The 17,315-nt window shown below is 44.3% G+C and overlaps 1 protein-coding gene across 5 annotated transcripts in view; it reads left to right on the forward strand.

Annotated features, from left to right (window-relative positions):
• The window catches only part of LOC144487210 (NACHT, LRR and PYD domains-containing protein 3-like), a 96,855-nt gene extending 90,467 nt beyond the window's left edge, over positions 1 to 6,388 (forward strand). For 3 of the 5 annotated variants that reach the window (XM_078205266.1, XM_078205267.1, XM_078205268.1), the window contains exons 10-11: positions 994 to 1,161; positions 4,829 to 6,388. In XM_078205266.1, the coding sequence (XP_078061392.1) occupies positions 994 to 1,161; positions 4,829 to 4,940 (280 nt within the window). In that variant the 3' untranslated portion in view covers positions 4,941 to 6,388. The remainder of the gene's footprint in view (positions 1 to 993; positions 1,162 to 4,828) is intronic. The other 2 variants (XM_078205269.1, XM_078205270.1) reach the window with 1 other exon arrangement.
• Positions 6,389 to 17,315: the final 10,927 nt, after the last annotated feature.

Consider the following 17,315-nt stretch of genomic DNA (forward strand, 5'->3'; position numbering starts at 1 on the left):
TTTAATACTCGTTATTGTACTCAGCAGGGTATTCACCTTGTCAGAATACATCAGGACATTGATCCTTTTTCCGCACTGCAACCACTTTTCTCACACATGTGCACCTCCTCAGCAATTTCCTTCCAGCCAGGCTGTGTCGATGGGATAATCTCCTCCCATCTTGAGGGAACAGGACCTCCATTCGAGCCCGAGCAGCTGGCAGGAGACCCTCCAGCGAGGCAATATTAACTGAGGGGCAACGTTTGATCTGCATTCTGTCATTTACGCCCTTCATTCAGTTAGCAGAGCTCCATCCTTGCCCCCTCCAGAGCTGAAACTCCTGCTGGCTGTCTTGGAGGTGGTGCTGCCATTGTCTGAACCGGGACTGCCACCTGCCCACGCTGCCTGAGTGGACAGCTCCTCTGCCTGCCAACTGTTACTTGTCCACCTGTGACAGTATCACCTTCATAGCTCTGCCTATCCTGCCCACACGGACACACTCCCCATGTTGGGATTTCAGAGCTTCTGGTAAAATCACAGCCATTATCTTCAACCTCACCACAAACTGCATTCCCAAACCACTGACCATCCCATGTCCCTCCCGAGCCACTCCGACTAAGGAAATGGGAACCTTGTGATTTGGTCTTGTCCCATCATCACTTTTTTGTCACTAAATCACTCCTGTAATTCCATGTTGTCCTTTCTTCATTTCTGCCACAGCCACCCACCGTTGTCACTTCAAACCCCTCAATTCACTGTCATTTCCCAATTCCAATGAACGCTCAAACTTTCAACCTGTTTCTTTCTTCACCAGTATTTACCTGCTGAGCATTTCCAGTTAATTCTACTGATGTTTCATTTTCAACATTAAGAGTATTTCCTCATTCTATAGAAATGCAAATTGTGCTTTTCAAATGTGTCACAATATTCATTATTATTGTTATTAACAGTATTATTTAAATGACTTCTGATTTACTCTGATTCATGTTATGTTTCTCTCTCTCTGATCCCCAGTCTGTATAGAAACGCTCTCACAGATTCTTGCACTGAGGATCTCGCCTCCGCTCTCAGCACAAATGAGTCACTGAAGATTCTGAACCTGGGATCAAACTCATTCACAGACCAATCTGTCCCTCCACTCTGCCGCCTCATACAGAATTGCAGGAGTCTACAACTGATTGGGTGAGTTTATGTTATTTAAAATAATCATTAAAATTTAAATTGGATTTTAAAATGTAAATCGACCTGAACTTTCAAAGCAGATTGCCGCTGTGCATGAACATTCTCCCAATCTGAAACTGCTCCATTTCCCACTCAAGGTCTCCTGCACAGAGACGCTGGGGAACTCCATTAGAGCAGAGTCAAATCAAATCAGGTGGGAGAAAAGAGAGTAGACACCATATTTACAGCACAATGACCCTGAGTAGATCCATTGGTGTGGAGATGCCGGCGTTGAAGTGGGGTAAACACAGTAAGAAGTTTAACAACACCAGGTTAAAGTCCAACAGGTTTATTTGGTAGCAAAAGCCACACAAGCTTTCGGAGCTCTAAGCCCCTTCTTCAGGTGAGTGGGAATTCTGTTCACAAACAGAGCTTATAAAGACACAGACTCAATTTACATGAATAATAGTTGGAATGCGAATACTTACAACTAATCAAGTCTTTAAGAAACCAAACAATGTGAGTGGAGGGACCATCAAGACAGGCTAAAGAGATGTGTATTGTCTCCAGACAAGATAGCCAGTGAAACTCTGCAGGTCCACGCAACTGTGGGAGTTACAAATAGTGTGACATGAATCCAATATCCCGGTTGAGGCCGTCCTCGTGTGTGCGGAACTTGGCTATCAGTTTCTGCTCAGCGACTCTGCGCTGTGCTACCCTATTTACAGCAGTGACCCCGGGGAGCTCCATCAGAGCAGAGTAGAGTCGGAGAAGAGAGAGAATACACCCTATTTACAGCAGTGACCCCGGGGAGCTCCATCAGAGCAGAGTAGAGTCGGAGAAGAGAGAGAATACACCCTATTTACAGCACAGTGACCCCGGGGAGCTCCATCAGAGCAGAGTAGAGTCGGAGAAGAGAGAGAATACACCCTATTTACACGACAGCGCAGAGTCGCTGAGCAGAAACTGATAGCCAAGTTCCGCACACACGAGGACGGCATCAACCGGGATATTGGGTTCATGTCACACTATTTGTAACTCCCACAGTTGCGTGGACCTGCAGAGTTTCACTGGCTGTCTTGTCTGGAGACAATACACATCTTTTTAGCCTGTCTTGATGCTCTCTCCACTCACATTGTTTTGTTTCTTAAAGACTTGATTAGTTGTAAGTTTTCGCATTCCAACCATTATTTATGTAAATTGAGTCTGTGTCTTTATATGCTCTGTTTGTGAACAGAATTCCCACTCACCTGAAGTAGGGGCTTAGAGCTCCGAAAGCTGCTGTGGCTTTTGCTACCAAATAAACCTGTTGGACTTTAACCTGGTGTTGTTAAACTTCTTACTGTGTAGATCCACTGGAGCAGAGTAGAGTTAGGGAGGAGAGGGCACACACCGTACTTGCAGCACATAACCCCGGGGAGCTCCATCGGAGCAGAGTAGAGTCGGGGAAGAGAGAGAATACACCCTCTTTAGAGCACAGTGACCCCGGGTAGCTCCTCCAAAGCAGAGTAGAGTCGGGGAAGAGAGAGCACACTCCCTATTTACACAACAGTGACGCCAGGAGCTCCATCAGAGCAGAGTAGAGGCGGAGACGAGAGAGAATACACCCTATTTACAGCACAGTGACCCCGGGAGCTTCATCAGAGCAGAGTAGAGTCGGGGAAGAGAGAGCACACTCCCTATTTACACAACAGTGACGCCAGGGAGCTCCATCAGAGCAGAGTAGAGTCGGGGAAGAGAGAGAATACACCCTATTTACAGCACACTGACCCCGGGGAGCTCCATCAGAGCAGAGTAGAGGCGGAGAAGAAAAAGCATTGATCCTATTTACAGCAGTGGCTGCAATATGGTCAGATTAATGAATGTTATTTGATGGTTGAAGGAAGCGGTTTGTTGATAGGGTGGGTGAGGAAGGTAAGTGGGTGAATGGTAAGTTGACGGATGACGAGATGGCCAGTGTGGTAGTTGCAAAATCTTGGATGGTCAGTTGGGTGAAAGTGAGGGCAGTGTGCAGATAGTCCCTGGTCAGGAGACTATTCACTTGTATTCGGGTGGTTGTGTTGGGGGATGTTGACGGGGTGATTTTCATTGGTAGGAGGCTGGTTGGGTATTTAAGTGTGGGGTTATGGGTCATATTAGAACATCAAGGAATTGGATCATCAACATAGGCGTGGTTGCAGTCAGATAGAAAGTGCAGTTAGGTCGTTGGTTAGTGGACGGCTAGTTGAGGTGGATAAAGGGTGGACTGGTGGTGTGGTTTTATTTGGTCCTGGTGGTAGTTGCAGGGTATCAGAAGTAAGTAGGGTTGGAGGAGGTAGTTGAAGTGGATTAGGGGTAGCCGTGGGGCGCGGGGGAGGGGTGCTAGTCAGGCAGATTTGGGCTGGTTAGGGACTCGGACTATGGATTTATTTAGGTTTTACACTGACGAACATTTCCTGTGTCACTATCTAGGTAAGTTCTACAGATCTAGAATCATACAGATCTACAATCGGTACAGAATGAGGCCATTCGGCCCATCGGGTCTGCACCGACCACAATCCCACCCAGGCCTTAGTCCTGTAACCTCACACATTTACCCTGTTAATCCTCCTTGACACTAGAATCAATTTAGCACGGCCAATCAGCCAAGCTGCACATCTTTGGACTGTGGGAGGAAACAGCACCACCCAGAGGAAACCCGCACAGACACGGAAAGAACGTGCAAACTCCACACAGGCAGTTACCCAAGCCGGGATTCGAACCTAGGCCCCTGGCGCTGTGAGGCAGCACTACTAACCACCGTGCCACCAATCTATCCCTGGGCCAGAATTTGAATTTGCTCGTGCGGGCGGCCACCCACCCTGAAAGTTCCTGCAATTGGGTGAAAAGATGTGGGGTGTGGATTTCACCATCATCGCACAGTAGCACAAAGCTTCGTTCGTTAAATAGGAACAAGAATCACACTTGTTGTCAATAAAGACGGCAATTCAGCCCAAAAAAGGCCAATTGAATGCAATTTGTCAAGGCCCATCTACTTTCGATACAGTTGACGTTCAACCGAGGGGCCAGGCAACCTTTACTTTCTTGGTTCAACCTTGATGGGGTGGAGGAGGGGGAATGAAGTGTCTAGGCTGAAATGCAATTTTTAAAAAATGTGCCTGGGGACTGAAGTTTGTATTTGAATGTTTTGCCTGGACTCTGACTGCATGGTTACTGCATGGCTATTAATATTTCACACTTCTGCTGCTCCCTCAGACAGCTGTGCAGCGGCTGCCACCCACCCTCCCCATACCCCCAACCCAGAGCAGCACAGTAGAAGCGGCAGCCCCACACCCTCACTTTTATCCCATTTTCGTGCCCACTCTAGCAATCCTCATTCTGTTTTTGGACCAGCCAGTGTGAAATTGTGCTCTCGAAACCACAGTGGGCAGGAGCGCGTTTTGCATTCAGGGTCAGCGCCCACTGAAAAGAAATCATCAGTCACACATACCCGAATGTATCTCAGACATTCACACAGCGTGCTGAGCAGCCGAGAAATTCCCCATTAGAAACTTGAACCGCTGGGACAATGCCCAAATCGATCTGTGTGTCAAGATGTCAACAAGGTCCCCATATCAGCTTCTGAAGATTTATCCCATCAACTCCATTCTCCTTTTATTTACACTTGTTCAATCCGTTTATTTCATGTTTTATCTTGAATCTGTTTCAGGCTGGAATGGAATCAATTCAGCTTAAATGGAAGAGATGAGCTGAAGTCGCTGCAGGGATTCAGACCAGGACTGAGGGTGGAACTTATTAACATTCCTACTTTTGCTCCCTGAACATTTCAATGCATAATGATTGCTGCTCTCATTCTGGGAACAGTTCAATTTATAAACGTCGCTGCTCTCATTCTCAGAACGTCTCAATTTTTAAGCATTGCTGCTCTTATTCAGTGAGCATTTCAATTTTTAAACATTGCTGCTGGCATTCTCTGAATATTTCAGTTGACAAACTGGGGTGTGGAATGGACTGCCTGCAGTGATAGTGGAGTCAGACACTTTTGGAACATTTAAGCGGTTATTGGATAGGCACATAGAGCACACCAGGATTATAGGGAGTGGGATAGCTTGATCTTGGTTTCAGATAAAGCTCGGCACAACATCGTGGGCCGAAGGGCCTGTTCTGTAAACATTGCTGCTCTGATTCTTGGAACAATTGATAAACAGAGACTCAGTGAAAGAGTCATAAGACTCATCCGCCCAGCTCCACAGCCCTGCTAGTGCTGGATATCTGGGGTTGTAAGCTCCCCAATTGGGCACTGGGCAAATATACAGACAGAAAAAAAAACAGTCTGTGTGACACTGACAATTATACCCAGTATTCCTATGTTTTTGCGTAATACATCCAGGGTTCGTGCTCAGTATCAGCGCCCAGTCACCCTGCTGGGAATTGAACATGGCGCGAGTTCAGGATGGAGACAGGGTCTGTTCAGCTGGGATGGATCCCACTCTCCAAAAGGGACAAGCGCCCAAAGAACGCCTGACCCAGAGAGTGTGTCCTGTTGGGGAGGTTCCAGTAGATTGTGCAACTGGGGAATTAGACTGAAAGTCTCAATGTTTTTCTAATTTCACTCAGTAAGAAAGCTGTGAAACTAAAAACTGAATCAACTTACCCTTACTTGCTGTCAATAAACTCGATCCACAGCAATGATTTGCTGCGAAGTCTTTTCCGGCCTGAGAAGGGGACAAACCTCCTCAATACTTGAAAATATTAATCAGACTTAAGACATCAAGAATAGGAAGCAATTTGTAATCATGAATGAGCGGATTAGAACAACAAGCTCACACAAGAAAGATGAACCGCTGTCAGATATCACCTGGGAGCACAGGCTGACTGATCAAAGGACAGAGGGATAAGACTCTACGGTTTAATCTAAAAAAAATCACAACTCAGAAATGTCAAATTCATCACGAAAGAGTGATCAGAAATTGATACATTATATAGTGGAAGGAACAGGTGTTAGGAAGAAAATAAATTATTTTTATAGGTTTTCACGTACACCAGAAATGCAGCCACTGGCACCCACTTATTCCTTATCACGAATTCTAGCTGACACCCTCTCTGATTCATTGTGCTACCTACCTGTCTATTAATTGTGTCTGATTAATATTTCTGAGTGACCCTGACTACAACTATTTTTATTGGTTATGTGTATGCTCCTTGCTAAAATTATGATAATTATTTTATTGAGCTAAATAAACATTACCAGCGGATGATTTGCTAACGGACTTGTTCTCTCCAGATTTGACCAGGAAGTCCCAATTCATTCACACTGGAGCTTGTGGGGATTTGAATTCAGGGTTGAAGTTAACTCAGACTCAGTGGGAACTGGGTGTTATCAGACAATTCAGTCAAAAAAGATTATTCACTTCTAGACATAGTTTAGGAGGTGAAACTCAGACAGGTCTACCACTGTGAGAATAACTCTCACTTTATCCTATTTGAGATTGTGGGAGCAGCTTTCACCGAGTCCTGAGCTGAGATCGGGGGAGAAACTGTTTCCTTGCTGAAGACTCCACTGAGCTGCTGACTTGAAGGATCCATCGTCCTCAGGTTCGAGACCCAGCAATTTTCATGCACTAGTCACACTGCTCTGGCCCAGTTGATACCTCCCCTGTGAAAGGTTATCATCAGAGAATGAAATCTTACACTGTCAGTGAGCTGGTCTGACAAATTGTACCTGGATCCCAGAGTGGAGATCCATTATCTGTAGATAGGTAGGTGTGGGTAAACTTCCCACGTGCTCAGATATAAAACGTTTTACTTGAAAAAATGCTTTTATACATTGCAGGTGAGAGATACGAAGTATTTTTGTTGCTAACCGGTGTTGAGTTAATCCACACCCGGGGATCTCTCTGTTTGGTCAGAGACTGAGCCCAGAACTCTGGACTATAATCTATGTTCTGACTCTAGTCCAGAGAATGTATTCTTAATCTTATTACTTTCTCAGAGGGCAACCAGGAGATGGCAATAAATGTTCATTTCAGGAATGCAGACAACTGATCAATTATTTATTTGTTAAATACGTTTCGTCCAGGGGTTGAGGTCTCACTGTGTCCAAATGTTTCAGCATTTTTGTGTTATCTAATAATAGCAGGAGCGAGCGGGCAGTTTGATGCTTCTTCTCGATAGAAAATTAAAAAAATTAAGGAGTGAGCTGAGAAGGACTTTTAAAATGATGTAAGTTTTTAATTGGAGCAGAGAAGATGTTTTCACTCATGGAGGAGACTGCAAGTGTGAATGAAAACAAAAACAATCACAATAAACCCCCCCAACAAATTCAGGAGCCATTTCCTAACAAAGAAAATGGTGAGGTTCAATAAATCAATGCATGAGGGAGAGATGAACAGGATATGCTGCCAAGCTTTAATGAACTAAGGTGGTATTTTCTGTTTTCCAGCCTCCGCAGTATTTTGTTTTTCTATTAAGGTGGACTGGGACATCTGCAGAACAGACACACCAGCAGAGTAATTTCACCGAATGCCCTGGTTCTATGTCAGAAAGGCAGTGAAAATTGTATGTAATGTTTTGGTGATTAACGATCAAGGTCGAGTGCCGGAGCCCTCGACCCCAGCATGCTTTGAGTGCAGTGAACAACAGGATTCAATCTACTCAGGACTCTCTGCCGTCTCTTGTGATTAAAGTGATACCACCATCTGCTGGCGGCTCATAGCTACTGCAGCCGCTGCTCTTTGTGAGCCTCAGACACGTTCAGTAACTCCCACGTCTGCTTTCGGGAACCGGCTGCTGAAGTGTAAATATTGATCAATATTGACAGGGATCGAATTTTGCAGCAGGAAACTCCGCTGTTGCATTCACCATTTTATCGCCAGACATAGTACATGAAGTATGTTCCGAAATAACTCATGATGTGGAGATGCCGGCGTTGGACTGGGGTAAACACAGTAAGAAGTTTAACAACACCAGGTTAAAGTCCAACAGGTTTATTTGGTAGCAAAAGCCACACGGAGCTTTTGCTACCAAATAAACCTGTTGGACTTTAACCTGGTGTTGTTAAACTTCTTACCGAAATAACTCCTCAGAGGCCGGTGTCCCTTTACTAGATTGCCTTTATTTACAAACTCTATTCCACTCCTCGCGTCTTTCTGGAACACAGTAAGACTCCAGACTGTCAGAAGTCCTGACACTCCCATCTTTCTACGCAGGGGTGGCTTCCTGGTTGGACAGGCATTCATTACCTCAATCAGGGAGTTCATGCTTCGAGAGTACAACCTCATGTACCTTGTTGAATTCATTACACCTCTCCCCCCCCCTCCCCCAAATCCGAGGAATCTTGGCGGTTCATGCGCCTCATGTGTTTCTTGCGTCGTTTCAACGCTGGGTCCGGTTACTCCAAATCGGTATCCAACATGGCACAAATGTATGTACAGGTGCTTATCTCGTACAGCGCGAGCGCCAGCAGTCTCATTGCCATCTTCCTCCGGCGGCAGAGGAGTATCCGCGGCTTCATCTGCAGTGTGCTCTTCAGACTCCGTGACCCTAACAACGGGGGATGGAGAGGCAAGGCTTGCCGGTCTGCGAGGGCCCTCCTCGGTTCTCGGCCCACTTGTCATCGTTAGCTCCGGAACCAACTGTGATTTCAAGGCCCCCACCTGGTCCACATGCTTTTCTTTCAGGATGGCCTCAGCCACACGTATTAGGTTGGATTCTGTCTCCGTCCTACACTCGACCGTTCCAGGAAACCATTTGCCCATTTGTCAAAATCGTGGGGAGAGAGATAGAGCCTGGTAAGATGCACTGTCAGAGGGTCGGTATTGACTAGAGGGGGCGAATAGTCACCTGCGCGATTTAGTTTTTGTGTTTTATGATAGGATAATATTTGCTACTTCAGAGGTTGGAGACACTTTGTAGGAATGAGTGGACAGGTGATATGTGAATTTCAATTCATTTTGTTAGGAATAACATGGGAGAGTGTGTAAAATAAAGGGTACATATCAAAAGGGGGTTAAGAGCAGAGCCTATGAAGGAAAGCTTCCAAGTGTTGTTAAAAAATCAAAGATCTAATGTCATTAATGGTGGCAATGTTTAGAAGAGTGAAGAGTTTGGGTTGAATGTTTGTAAGTCAGATGTCAGCTCGATGATGTGCTGCATTTTTGGTAAGGAATTTCGGTTGGATAAAGTAGCGGAACATTTCAGGGAGGGAGGGCAGGGGGAGCGGGGGGGGAGGGGAGGAGGCAGGGGGGGAGGGTAGCAGGGAGGCGGGGGGGGGGAGGGGGGTGGGGAGAAGCGGGGTGGGAGAAGGGGATGGGGGAGGAATCCATTTAAAATAGTTGCTAGAAACAATTATGAGATAATTATAACTTTCACACAACAGTAGGTGGAATGTAAACTACAGTGCTGAAATTCTCCTGAATGCAGGTTCAATTGAAGCATTCTAATGGGTCTAAACTGTTTTCTGAAGTAAGCGGATAGTCATGGGGTAAAAGTGGGAATATAGAAATTAGCAAGTTTCTCATTTAGAGAAGACAGAATGAGCCAAATGGATTCCTCTGCTTTGTAGAAATTCTATGTTCCTCTTCACTGGGAAGCTCTTATTCAGCACTCTTCATTTGTGCTGCTTCAATTGAAATCAGTACATTACAGATGCATGGCTATTATAGAGTCATAAAGGTTTACAGCATGGAAACAGGCCCTTCGACCCAACGTGTCCATGCCGCCCTTTTTTTAAACCCCTAAGTTCATCCCAATTGCCCGCATTTGGCCCATATCCCTCTGTACTCAACTTATCCATGTAACTATCTAAACGTTTTTTTAAAGACAACTTTCTACCCGCGTCTACTACCACTTCTGACAGCTTGTTCAAGACACTCACCACCCTATATGTGAAAAAATTGCCCCTCTGGACACTTTTGTATCTCTCCCCTTTCACCTATGCCCTCTAGTTTTAGACTCCCTTACGTTTGGGAAAATATATTGACTATCTCGCTGATCTGTGTCCCTCATTATTTTATAGATCTCTATAAGACCACTCCTCAGCCTCCTACGCTCCAGAGAAAAAAGTCCCAGTCTATACAGCCTCTCCTTATAACTCAAACCATCAAGTCCTGTTAGCATCCGAGTAAATCTTTTCCGTCGTCAATATAAACTGCAAGGTTTATTTTAATTTGCTATCTATATTACTGCGACCAAGAAAGATTTCAAGGAAGAAAAATAGAATATGAGAGTAAACGTTCAGATGACATAAGCCCTGTCCACCTCCATCTCCAGGTGAGAAACCATTACTGTTTATTCATGCACTGAGTGCATATGATGGCAGATTTGAACTCACACAGAAAACGGATCTGATCCGCTCCCATTTTCATGCCCGTCCTGGACTTGGATTTTTTATTGTAAAGTTCAGCCCTTTTGTGTCTGCATTCACCGTGGAAAATGTTTTAAAAGTCCCAGAAATAATGGAGCTTCAATGGACTGGTGTGAATGAGGAAAGGGCAGTTGTTTATATTAGTGGAAAAAATTGCACTTGGGAAATTAATGGGACTTAATGCCTGATTATCTTCATTCCAGAGAGTTGAAAGAGGTGTTTGTAGAGATACTACATGCATTGATGGTCATCGTCCAAACTTCTATGGATTCTGGAAATGTTCCTGTAGATTAGAAAGTGACAATGTAACTCTGCAATTTAAAAATGGATGTTCAGGGAAAAAGGGAAAGTACAAACCGGTTCGACTGATAGCAATAGCAGGGCAAATCCTACCTTTTTGAAATGAAAGATGTCATAACAGAACACTTAGAAAATAATTGCAGGATCAATCATGACTTTATGAAAGGGAAAACATGTTTAGCAAAGCTAAATACAAGAGTGTGCATGGTGCTTTCTTGTTTGTTAATGTGCTGTGGGCATCGCTGGCTGGGCCATCATTTGTTGCTCATCCCTAATTGCCCCTGACGGGACATTTAATAGTCAACCTCGTGGTTGTGGATCTGGAGTCACATGTGGGCCAGACCAGGTAAGGAATGGCATCAGTGAACCAAACGGTGTTAACCGACAGTCGGCAACGGTTTCCTGATCATTAGATTAATAATTCAAATTTTTTATTGAATTCAAATTTTACCTTTAACATTGGCGGGATTGAATCTGTGACTCCAGAGCATTACTATGGGGCACCAGTCCAGTAACATACCATTATGCCACCACCTCCCCGATAGAGCCAAAATGCGACTTATGACGAGTAAATTCTAATACTCATCTCTATTTTATACTCTTTATTGGACTCAGCAGGCTATTCACCTTGCCAGAATACATCAGGACATTGGTCCTTTTTCGACACTCCAACCACTTTTCTCACACATGTGCACCTCCTCAGCAATCTCCTTCCAGACAGGCTGTGTCGATGGGATAATCTCCTCCCATCTTGAGGGAACAGGACCCCCATTCGAGCCCGAGCAGCTGGCAGGAGACCCTCCAGCGAGGCAATATTAATTGAGGAGCAACGTTTGATCTGCATTCTGTCATTTAAGCCCTTCATTCAGTTAGCAGAGCTCCATCCTTGCCCCCTCCAGAGCTGAAAGTCCTGCTGGCTGTTTTGGAGATGGTGCCGGCATTGCCTGAACAGGGACTGCTCCCTGCCCACGTTGCCTGAGTGGACAGCTCCCCCTGCCTGCCAGCTGTTACTTGTCCACCTGTGACAATATCAACTTCATAACTCTGCCTATCCTGCCTACACGGACACACTCCCCATTTCCAATCTCCATGTTGGGACTTCAGGGATTCTGGTAAAATCACAGCCATTATCTCTATCCTCACCACAAAGTGCTTTCCCAAACCACTGACCATCCCATGTCACTCCCGAGCCACTCCGACTAAGGAAATGGGGACCTTGTGATTTGGTCTGGTCCCATCTTCGTTTTATTGTCACTAAATCAATCCTGTAATTCTATTTTGTCCTTTCTTCATTTCTGCCACAGCCACCCACTGTTGTCACTTCAAACCCCTCAATTCACCGTCATTTTGCAGTTCCAAAGAAAGCTCAAACTTAAACCCTGTTTCTTTCTTCACAAATATTTACCTAACCTGCTGAGCATTTCCAATTTATTCTACTTATATTTCATTTTCAACGTTAAGAGTATTTCCTCATTCTATAGAAATGCAAATTGTGCTTTTTAAATGTGTCACACTATTCATTATTATTGTTATTAACGGTATTATTTAAAGGACTTGTGATTTACTGTGATTCATGTTATGTTTCTCTCTCTGATCCCCAGTCTGGATAGAAACGCTCTCACAGAATCTTCTGTGGAGGATCTCACGGATGAGTTGTAAAATTGCATCTAGAAACTGCGGACTTCCTACAGAAACTGGGCACACATGGAGCAGTTGAACGAGGAGCACCCTCGTCACTATGCATGTCTCGGCACTCTACACCAGCATCCCCCACGATGATGGCATTGCTGCAACGGCCTCAGTGCTCAGTGTCGACAACTACCAGTTTCCAGGTGCAATTTTACAACTCATCCGCTTGATCCTGGACCACAATGTCTTCACCTTCAACAACCAGCTCTTCATCCAGACACACGGAACAGCCATGGGGACCAAATTCGCACCTCAATATGCCAACATCTTCATGCACAGGTTCGAACAAGACTTCTTCACCGCGCAGGACCTTCAACCGATGCGATACAGTAGATACATCGATGACATTTTCTTCCTTTGGACTCATGGTGAACAATCACTGAAACAACTATATGATGACATCATATGCTACCAAATAAACCTTTTGGACTTTAACCTGGTGTTGTTAAACTTCTTACTGTAATACAATAAGAGGACAGGGAATAGTTCCGTCACTATGGTAGCAGAACAGGGACTGGGACCAGCAATGTTGTATAAGAACAGGGAGTGGGCCTGTCAACTTGGTAATACTGCAGGACTCCGTCTATTTCTATTGCATCAGATCAGCGCCTGTTCCTGCCACCAAGTAACCTAACAAGCACATAGACCAAAAATGCAGTGAAGGACCTGCCACGGGTTCTGTCACTTTGACGACAGTGCAGGGATTTTGTCGGACACTGGTACCAGAACCGGGACTGTGCCTGTCAGTATGGCAAAAGTACAAGGACTGATACTATTACTTTTGTAAACAGAATAAGGATCAGGTATTTCACTACGATAAGAGATTAGAGACTGTGGTTGCCACTATTAGGAACATAGAAGTGACAGTTCTTGCCATTGGTGTAAAAGATTAGGGGATCGATACAGCAGTCCGGTAACAGGTCAGGCACTTGAGCTGCTATTGTTGCCAAAGATCAGGGAATGGACCATCGCTATTGTAACAGATCTGGTAAGTGAACCTTGTTTCCTCTGCTGGTCAGTTTTCTTATTCCCCTTTCTGTCTTTGATGTTTATCGTTGATTCTCCCTCCTGTGACTCCTTGCGTACTTTTCCATACACCTGACATGTTATTTTAAACCCTTCAAAACCACTCGAGTAAATCCTTCCATCGGACATTAGTGTTGGTCCAGCCCAGTATCAATGGTCCTGTTTATATTGGTCGCATTTCCCCAGAGCCTGTCCCAGTGCCCCAGGAATCTGAAACCTACCCCTCAAACTACCCCTTTAGCTGCATATTCATGCAATATATCATGCTACTTCCAGACAGAATATCACGAGGCTGGTCGTAATCATAAGATTACTATCTTTGAGGTCGAACTTCTAAACTTTCTTTCCAACCGCTATATTCTACTTTTAGGACTTCTATGTCGCTGGTACAGATGTGAACCACATGCATTCGTCGTTCACCCTTCAGAATGTCCTGCAGCTCCTCTGAGCAATTCTGACTCTAGCACAAGCTACATACCAGCCTGGAGTGTCATTTTCGGCTATAAAAACTTTTATCAATTCACTTTAAACTGTAGATGGTGACAATTAGACAGGAAGCGGAGAGACGGTGATATAGAGAGAGAGAGGGAAAGAAGAGGGAGAGAGAGATAGACAGGAGGCAGACAATGACAAAAACTGGGAGAGAGAGATTGAGGAATACAAAAAGGACATGGAGATACATATCCCCTAAATCTATTTCAGTAAGTGCTAAGTGCCCTCCTGCCCCAAACACATGCCCGCGAGCACAGACGCTGGAATCTTGTTGAATTGTAGCTATTATTATGAACTCCCACAAACACCAATGGCAGAGTGCGCAGTGAATCTCTGTAATGATGTTGGTAGATGGATGAATACTGTTCCAAGGCCACGGGGAGAACACTTGAACACTTCTTCAGACAACGTTTTCAGATTCTGAATGTAGGATATTCGGTTACAACTATGCTAACCAGGGGACGGTGTTGTTTAGGGAGTATCAGTATATTAGCTTTCCAGGGTTCTAGGTTCATGCTCCTGGGATGTGATTTAAAATCCATCACAGTTGGTGTATTTAAAATTCATTCGATACAACCCTCAATTCAAAGGTAATCTCAGTAATGTGAACCATGGCAATAATGTTGGTTTCGTGAAAAAAACAACCCAGTTCACTGTTACCCTTAATGGTAACCTGTCCAGTTTGCTAAATGTGTTTAAATGCAATTATGGGCACACATCAACCTGGTTTACCTGCAAACGCCGTGTGAAGTAACCAAGTCTCTCACATCAGGACCATTGCTGTGCACAAAATGCTGTCTCTTTTGGCCACGCCCACACCCCACGAAATAATGAAAATGAAGTGGAATCAAGGTGAAAATAACTCATTTTTATTTAGCTGAGGAATTTTACCTTTAACACAACGATTTAGTGTGATCTGGACTTGCTGCCTGCAAGGATAATGGAAGAGATACGATATTAACTTTGTCAATGGGAATTCCACCGACAAATCAAAGGGAACATAATGAATGAGCTCTTGAAAAGGGAACAGAGACATCATTCGGCTCAGTAAGCAAAGAGCCAGCGGGCACACGCTGGGCCGATTTTCCTCTTACCTGCAAAATAATTTTTCTTTAAAGCTGTGAACAATTCCTCTCAACCAGCACTTTTTCAATCACTTCACAGTGATTGTGGATTTATGAAAACCAGGCACGGGAGACACATTTATATATATATATATATATGATTCCTGTGTCGCTTTATCTCAGTTAGTAAACAAAATCTAAAACATGTCCAAATAAGTTGTCTATGTTTGAGCCAGTCCGCAGTGCGTGTATGTGTGGTTATTAACTGTGTGATACTCTGCGATTATATAAAGAGCATCGGTGTTCCAGTCACTTGATTGTGAATCTGAGAAGCTCAGTGCAGAATGAGGAAGCCTCTAAATTTTCTGTTTTTCTTCACGGTGCTGCTGCAGCCCATCACTGCCGAGAGAGGTGTGAATGCGAGGATTGTACTTACAAGTGAGGAACTTTCTCATGACAAAATATACTGCCCCCTGAAATCTGTGCTGCCACTCGATTCGATCATGGCTGCAAGTGTCTTAACTGCATCCACCGATCTTGGCTCTTCAACTTTAATGACTGTTTCCACGAATCCTCACTCGAATGTTTAATATTTTTTCCGACACTCCCAGCGCCTTAATATATTCTGTCAATCATAGCTCATATTTGCTATTCCCTCCATGGCCTTGCCTTAATTCTTTAATCACATCCAGCCCAAAATTCAATCGAAATATTTTTGTTCCCAACAATCTAGCCTCCGTTGCAATCTAAGAGTTTGACAAATCTACAATTTGCAACTGTTTAATTTCCTCCACAAAGCTCACCACTTCCTCTTGCTTATACTTCAAGATGGTCTTTGATAGCAAACTCTTTCAGAACGATTTGGTCACCTATCTGGAAAATTGGCTCATGTAACTCAGTGTATTTTTCTTACAGGCCACTCTTCTCCCTTCAAAGCACAGTATCAGTTTCATCATTATCGTTGTAAACAGTTCTTCTGCGTATCAGGCGTTGCTGGGCCATAATTAGAAAGTGTGAAAAATAACATTTCGCTCTGATTTCTTTTGGATTCATTGAGTAAACGTTGAATAGTTCAGTGTATTGTGTTCCGAAGTTAGACGACATAAGACCGGTGATCATGATCTATTTACCTCGCTTAGAATACACTTTAAGAACTTTAAACTGTGAAGCTGTCTATAAGACTCGGTTGGCGACATTGAGAACATCGGGCACAACCCAATTCTTCGTATTCTTATTCGAAGCAGACCTGGTATCTCGAGGGCACTGACGAGTGGCATCAATGAACATTACTTGTTTCACTCTTTCCAGGATATGGCAAGAATGGAGGGATTTGCAGAAGAGGCTGATGTCAGGATGATGAGGTCGAGGGTACCAGGGAAATGTTGCAAAGGTGAATGAGATATGCATATGCAATGCGCCCTCTGCGGAACCCGTCTGAGAATCAGACTGAAGCGATCTGTAAGTTGTGTAGTGCAAACTCCGCTACGTTGTGCAGTTTCAATGTCACCTGGCCCACTGCTTTCTGAATTAGTCCAAAAAAATAAAAGTTACAGCATTGAACACAGCATTTTGTCACATCTTTTTGTCACCATTTTGTCATGGATGGAAGGGTAGTTGGAATGTGTCAGAGCCGCATTGACATGTTGCAGCGGCAGTAAATCCAACAAAAATAATCTTACAACCAATTTCCCAGGTTCTTCGAGCACTATTCCTGGGATTATCCTGCGAGCAAGAATATAGAGCCACCAGCAGGTGAGTGAACAGTGACATTTAATGGTACGTGATGGATCTTGGGTCCCCTCTGCTTTGACCCCAGACTCTATGATCCTTCGAAGCATCAGATCAAACACAAGAAAGGAGAAGGCGTACTTGGCCCCAGCTGTCACCACCCCAGCTGATTCACATGTACCACTTCCAAGTTATGTTAAAATGATTTGGAAGGGATATTGAAAGTAACAGTACACAGTTGCTGCAGTTATATGCTGATCAGCACGAATGCATCGATCACACAGACACCAAGAAACCCATAAGGCCATAAGACGTAGCAGCCAATTTTGTTCATTCGTTCCATGGATTTTATCCTGCCGTTCAATGAGATGGTGATCGATGTGATATGATGAATATTAAGGACAATATCCCGCCTTTTCCCCCATTCGATTTGCTTGTTAATTTAAAAAAGTCCACCTCGTGCTTAAAAATACTTTGCGATCTTACTGGCAGTGCAATCAATACATTTGCAGATTTCACATTTAATATTCAAG

The sequence above is a fragment of the Mustelus asterias genome, unplaced genomic scaffold, assembly GCF_964213995.1.
Source record: "Mustelus asterias unplaced genomic scaffold, sMusAst1.hap1.1 HAP1_SCAFFOLD_645, whole genome shotgun sequence".
Lineage (NCBI taxonomy): Eukaryota > Metazoa > Chordata > Chondrichthyes > Carcharhiniformes > Triakidae > Mustelus > Mustelus asterias.